Below are 6,926 nucleotides of genomic sequence, written 5' to 3'. Positions count from 1 at the left end.
TGGATGACCGTGGGCAAGCCCTAGTTCTGATAAGAGCTGTCCTTGAAAAAGAGCAGTTTCTGCCAGAGCTTTCTCAGCCACACCTCCCTCACAGGGGGTCTGCTGTGGGGAGGGGAAGGGAAAGGACTTTGTAAGCCGCTCTAAGACACCTTTCGGTAGTGAAGGGCGGGGTATAAATCCAATCTCTTCTTCTTCTTCTTCTTCTTTTCAGAATTCTGATTTGTCAGTGACACTGTTGAGGTTCAACCCTCCACTCAAGATAATAACAAATGCCAGATTATTATTACTTTTTTGTCCTAAGAAGGAAGCAAACATGATTAAGAGAGCCAGTTTGGTGTAGTGGTTAAGGAGCGCGGACTCTAAATCTGGCAGAACCAGGTTTGATTCCCCCACTCCTCCACATGCAGCTGCTGGTGCGACCTTGGGTCAGTCACAAGCTCTCTCAGAGCTGTTCTCTCACCAGCAGTTCTCGAAAGAGCTCTCTCGGGCCCGCCTACCTCACAGGGTGTCTGTCGTGGGGCAGGAAAGGAAAGGAGATTGTAAACCGCTCTGAGGCTCCAAGCAATGTTCCCTCTAAGCTGTAGAGTCCTGTGATCAAAAACTCTACTTTGTGAGCTACCGGCATTAAAGTTGTGAGCAGGCGATTTGGCTACTGCATAAATTAGTGTGTTCTGGAGCCATCCCTTCCTGAGCAGAGACAAAAATGTGTGAGCCGGAGGCTAAAAAACTGTGAGCTAGCTCCCACTAACTCAGCTTAGAGGGAACACTGGCTCCAAGCGAAGGGCGGGGTATAAATCCAATCTCTTCTTCACTTCTCAATCGGAAACCCCGGCCGATCCGTGTCGCTCGTTTTATTGTGTACGACCACGGGCGCCATCCGTTGTTCTTCTTCTCCTCCTGCCGCAGATGTGAAGTTTGACGCGGTGAGCGGCGACTACTACCCCATCCTGTACTTCAACGACTACTGGAACCTGCAGAAGGACTACTTCCCTATCAACGAGACGTTGGAGCGCCTGCCCCTCCGCCTCTCCTACTGCCCGCTGTCGCTCTGGCGCTGGCAGCTGTACGCCGCCCAGAGCACCAAGTCCCCCTGGAACTTCCTGGGCGAGGACCTGTACGAGCAGTCCGACGAGGAGCAGGACTCCGTCAAGGTGAGCAGAGGGCAGAGGGCTCCCCCCCCCCACTCGCCCCACGGCACTTCGGCCCACCAGAGGGGAAGGAGGCGCCCCCTGCGGAGGGTCGTCGGGCACGCAGAAGCGCATCAGGGCAGATGCCCAAGTTAGCGTAGCGCAAATCATTCCTGTGTCCAATGCTCCCTCCAAGCTGTGCAGTCTTGTGAGCAAAAATGCTACTTTGTGAGTTGCTGGCATTAAAGATGTGAGCGAGCGATTTGGCTACTGCATAAGTTAGTTTGCTCTGGAACCATCCTTCCTGAGCTAAGACAAAAATGTGTGAGCCGGAGGCTAAAAATCTGTGAGCTACCTCACACTAACTCAGCTTAGAGGGAACGCTGCCTGTGTCATGTTCTCCTTGGGGCCGCGGTGGCTCAGAGGTTAAGACGCCGAGCAGCAGAGCGGAAGGTCTGTAGTTCGGCAGTTTGGGACCCGATTGCCGCGTGACGGGAGTGAGCTCCCGTCTCTGGCCCCAGATCCCGCCAGCCTGGCAGTTTTAAAGTAAGAAATCGCAAGTAGATAAATAGGTACCGCTTCGGTGGGAAGGTGACGGCGTTCCGTGCGCCTCGGCGTCTAGTCATGCCGGCCACGTGACCACAGAGAAGTCTCCGGACAGCTCTGTCTCTTCGGCTTGGAAGCGGAGATGAGCACCGCAACCCTAGAGTCGGAATTGACTGGCTTTCGAGCAAGGGAAACCTTTACATGTTATCCTTCTTTGAATTTATGCATGCATCACATTTTTAGCCACGTTTTCCAGTTGGAAGTACCCAGAGCCATATGCAGGTTGGATGTGTGTGTGTGTTAAATGCCGTCAAAGTTGCTGCCGACTTATGGGGACCCTATGAATTAAGGTTCTCCAAAATGTCCTGTCGTTAGCAGCCATTCTCAGGTCTGGCAAACGGAGGGGGCCGTGGCTTCTTTTATTGAGTCGATTGGTCTCATGTTAAGCCTTCCTCTTTCTCTGTTGCCTTCAACTTTTCCTAGCATGATTATCTTTTCCAGTGACTCTCATCTTCTCAGTCTGGTGTAGTGGTTAGGAGCGAGGAGTCCAATCTGGGAGAACTAGGTTTGATTCCCCACTCCTCCACCTGCAGCTGCTGGGTGACCTTGGGTCAGTCACAAGTTCTCTCAGAGCTGTTCTCTCAGGAGCAGTCCTCGAGAGAGCTCCCTCAGCCCCACCTACCTCACAGGGTGTCTGTTGTGGGGAAGGGAAGGGAAGGGAAAGGAGTTTGTAAGCCGCTCTGAGACTCCGAGTGAAGGGCGGGGTATAAATCCAATCTCTTCTTCTTCTTCTCCTTTGACACCCCGTTCCCTTCCTCTTTCTCCCCCCCCTTCCCCAAGGTTGCTCTCTTGGAAACCAATCCCTACTTGCTGGCTTTGACCATTATAGTCTCCATTGTGCACAGCATTTTTGAATTCCTTGCTTTCAAAAACGGTGAGTCGGAGATCTCTTTCTTCCACCCCTTCCATTTTTTTTTAATCTGCCCTGGTTTAAGACCAGAGCTGGGGTCGGAGCTGCAAGCCACATTTGGCGTCCGCTGGCCGAGTATCGATCCAGCCAGCAGCCTTCTCTGGTCCCAACAGAGAGCTGCTTGCCATAGTACTGAAGGGTCAGGGTCAGTTTGGTGTCGTGGTTAGGAGCGTGGACTCTAATCTGAGAGAACCGGGTTTGATTCCCCACCCCTCCGCATGCAGCTGCTGGGTGACCTTGGGTCAGTCACAAGTTCTCTCAGAGCTGTTCTCTCAGGAGCAGTCCTCGAGAGAGCCCTCTCAGCCCCACCGACCTCACAGGGTGTCTGTTGTGGGGAGGGGAAGGGAAAGGAGATGGTAAGCCGCTCCGAGGCTCCTTCGGGTAGTGAAGGGCGGGGTATACATCCAATCTTCTTCTGTTCTTCTACTCATTTTTATACCTCGTCTCCCCTCTTCCTCCCTCAGACATCCAGTTCTGGAACAGCAGGCAGTCCCTCGAAGGGCTCTCCGTCCGCTCGGTGTTCTTCGGGGTATTCCAGTCGCTGGTGGTCCTGCTCTACATCCTGGACAACGAGACCAACTTTGTGGTGCAAGTGAGCGTCTTCATCGGGCTGCTGATCGACCTCTGGAAGATCACCAAGGTCATGGACGTCAGGGTAAGAGCCCCGCGGGCGTGGCCCCTCGGAGCGCCTGTGGCCTCCGCAGTTCCGCCCAGCGCGCACGCCGTCAAGTCTCAACTGCTTACGGCAGCCCCAGCAAGGGGCCTTCACGGTGGAGAGAAGCCTCGGTGGTTGGCCGTTGCCTTCCTCCGCGGAGCCTTCCTTGGCGGCCTCCCTTCCAACGGGATAAAATTCCCTCAAAAGAGGACTTAATGGTAAAACGGTTAGCTCTTGCGCAGATGGAGGACTTGAGTCTAATGCTCCGAGGTGAAAACAAGACTGTGCAAAGCAAAGGATGGAATAGGGCATGTAACTGGGTAAGAAATATGAATGAAAACGGGGCTCTTATCTTTTCTGTTATCTTAAAGTCGAAATGTATAATGGAAAATGGAAAATAAAATTATTAAGAACATGTAGCCACCCCAGCAAGGGACTTTTAAGACAAGAAGAAGAGATTGGATTTTTACCCCGCCCTTCGCTACCCAGAGGAGTCTCAGAACGGCTTACAAACTCCTTTTCCCGTCCCCTCCCCACAACAGACACCCTGTGAGGTCAGTGGGGCTGAGAGAGCTCTGACAGAAACTGCTTTTTCTCAAGGACAGCACTGACAGGAATATGGCTTGCCCAAGGTCATCCGGCAGCTGCAAATGGATGTGTGGGGAATCAAACCCGGTTCTCCCAGATTAGAGTCCGCGCACTTAACTACGACACCAAACTGGCTCTCAAGGGAGAAGCATTGGTGGTTGGCCATTGCTTTCCTCTGCGGAGTGTTCCTTGGTGGTCTCCCAAGTAGCAACCCCAGCAAGGGGCTTCTAAGGCAAAGAAGAAGCATTGGTGGTTGGCCGTTGCTTTCCTCTGCGGAGTCTTCCTTAGTAGTCTTCCATTCACATATCAACCCTGCTTTAATTTCCCCCAGCAAGGGACTTTCAAGGCAAGGGAGACGCAGAGGCATTTTGCCTTTTCCTTCCTCTGCAGAAGAACCATGTCTGAGTCCAGGGGCACCTTTAAGACTAACCAAGTTTAATTCTGGGTATAAGCTTTTGTGTGCACACGCACTTCTTCAGATACACTGAAACTGACTTCCTCAAGCCTTACATATAAGTAGAGTGAGAGGCAATCGGCTCAGAGTCAAAAATGCATAAGTAACTGGGCGGTAAGTATAGCCGAGACTGGATTAAAGCAGTCGGTAAGGCCTGTGAATGGCAGCCAATGAGCATGCAAATATAAGCGTTAACAAACAGAGGTGAGAACTAAGTTTGGGTCCAGTGGCAACTAACCCCCTCCTCTCTAGGTCCGTGTTCCCTCTATGCTGAGTTAGTGTGAGAGAGCTTACAGTTTTTTAGCCTCCGGCTCACACATTTTTGTCTTAGCTCAGGAAGGAGGGCCCCAGAGCAAAGTAATTTATGCAGTAGCCAAATCACTCGCTCACAACTTTAACGCCAGCAGCTCACAAAATCGCATTTTTGCTCACAGGACTCCACAGCTTGTCTGCATTGCTCTAGGTATATGTAATTCACAAAACCAAAATAGGACCCACGGTAAGTAGGGAATACCAAAAATCAGCAAATTCCGTGCTACAGACGATGATAAAATATCTCAAATATTTTATTATATTTTTTTGTTTTATATTTCTACAATTTATTCACCATATATTATTTATCCTATAAGCCTTAATACATAGAAAGAATCATATATCAAAACATCTAAGTATCGTCTCTTAATATATCACAAAAGATATATCACAAAAGGAGATTGTGAGCCGCTCTGAGACTCCGAGTGAAGGGCAGGGTATCAACCCAATCTTCTTCTTCTTCTTCTTAAGCTTTTTTTTTTTCCCCCCGGAGCCACAATCTTGGGACGGGCGTTTCCTTGAGTCACCCCCCCCCCCCTTTGAACACATGGCCCGGCTCCTTCACTGTGAGCCAGCTGCCTTGCCCCGCTAAACCGTTTCCTCGCCTCAGTTAACCGTCTGATGCCTTTCCTCTCTCCCCTCCCCCTTCTCCTTCCTCTCCGCCCCCCCCCCTCTTTTTCTGGACGACGCTAAACAGCTGGACCGAGAGAACAAAGTCGCAGGGATCTTTCCACGCCTCACCTTCAAAGACAAATCGACGTACATCGAATCGTCCACCAAAGTCTACGACGACGTGAGTAGTGGGACCGCTCTCGGGCCCCGGCAGGGAAGAATGGTTCTTCCCCATGCCCGTGATTTGCAGAAACCAGTAGCCTGCTGTAATGATTCCATTTTCGGTGTGTGTTTCTTTAAATGTTTAGTCTGACTGCAGTACTATAAGAAGCGTGATAGAGGGAGACAAGTGTGATGTGATTGGCTGAGTACTGAGAGTGTTGGAGGAGAGGTGTCTATGAGAGGATTCTGTGTGTGACGTTTGAAGAGAGAGCATAGTCTGTGTGACTATGGGAGTTTTTGAGTCTATTCTGTGTAAAAAAGACAAACAGTTTAGTCTGTGTGAATATGAGTCTATTCTGTGTGAATAAGACAAAGAGTTCAGCCTGTGTGGCTATATAGATGAGAGAGAGATTAGACTGCCTACACCTGTCAGAGTGGAGTTTTGGGAGGTTGAGAGACTGTTTGTAGCACCAAGCTTTGCCAGTTATATTTACAAGTTCCTTTCATCAGCAGCAGTTCAAAATAACCAGAAACCTATTTTGTTCTTTATTAAATAAATCATTTTTTGTTTAAACTTATCCCAGAAATCAGAATAGTCCTTCCTCAGGGCCACATAGTCCTCTGAAGGGCCCAGACCCTCGGTCATTCTACCAAAATAGAGAGAGCTGGAATTTTTAATTCCTGGCGGCAGCAGAAATCTACCCAGTTCATGTACACAGAGTGTGGTTTAAAGGAGAAACAGTCTCCCCAATAAGCAAGGACGTCACACCCCCGCTTGGTATCAGAGAGTGGGGGGAAACAATGACCGCCAAGAAGCAGGTGAGAGTGAAACTCTCCTGATGCCCATCTGTCCGTGCGGACCCAAGCATCCCGTCATTCCTGGGAAGGTGTCTGCTGTTCCCCTTTGAGCCTGTCTCTCTTCCCCACAGATGGCTTTCCGGTATCTCTCCTGGATCCTCTTCCCGCTCCTGGGTTGTTACGCCGTGTACAGCCTCCTCTACATGGAACACAAAGGCTGGTACTCCTGGGTACTCAGCATGCTCTACGGATTCCTCCTGACCTTCGGTGAGCGGCCGGTTCCGCGTCCCCCCCCCACTTCCAGCACACCTAAAAGCCAGGGCCCCGTCTACACAGAAGCAGGTCTCTAGCAAAGGGCAGACATACTTTTTACATCGCACTTTATTTATGAAGGACAGCTTTCTACGAGATTCTCAGGCTAAGTAGTGCCCTCGTGGGCACTCCATGAAATCGCTGGGCAGTCGGGTTAGAACAGATAAAAGGAAGCGCTTCTTCACCCAAAGAGTGATGAACACATGGCATTCACTGCCACAGGAAGTGGTGGCAGCTACAAGCATGGACGGCTTCAAGAGGGAACTGGATAAACATATGGAGCAGAGGTCCATCGGTGGCTATTAGCCACAAGGTATAGATAGGGACTCTCAGGCTGGGGCAAGTGATGCTCTGTCTTCTTGGTGCTTGGGGGGGCAACAGTGGGAGGGC

At 50.7% G+C, this 6,926-nt stretch overlaps 1 protein-coding gene across 1 annotated transcript in view; it reads left to right on the top strand.

Moving 5' to 3' along the window:
* The window catches only part of CLPTM1 (cleft lip and palate associated transmembrane protein 1), a 56,689-nt gene that overhangs the window by 46,045 nt on the left and 3,718 nt on the right, over positions 1-6,926 (top strand). The window contains exons 8-12 of the mRNA XM_015427253.1: positions 907-1,151; positions 2,514-2,607; positions 3,108-3,298; positions 5,350-5,445; positions 6,356-6,491. Coding sequence (XP_015282739.1) covers positions 907-1,151; positions 2,514-2,607; positions 3,108-3,298; positions 5,350-5,445; positions 6,356-6,491 — 762 coding nt within the window. The remainder of the gene's footprint in view (positions 1-906; positions 1,152-2,513; positions 2,608-3,107; positions 3,299-5,349; positions 5,446-6,355; positions 6,492-6,926) is intronic.

The sequence above is a fragment of the Gekko japonicus genome, unplaced genomic scaffold (assembly GCF_001447785.1).
Source record: "Gekko japonicus isolate JY-2015 unplaced genomic scaffold, Gekko_japonicus_V1.1 scaffold1389, whole genome shotgun sequence".
In the NCBI taxonomy this organism is placed as follows: domain Eukaryota; kingdom Metazoa; phylum Chordata; class Lepidosauria; order Squamata; family Gekkonidae; genus Gekko; species Gekko japonicus.
Note: the sequence above shows the minus strand (reverse complement) of the source record. Positions and strands in the feature narration are given on the sequence as shown.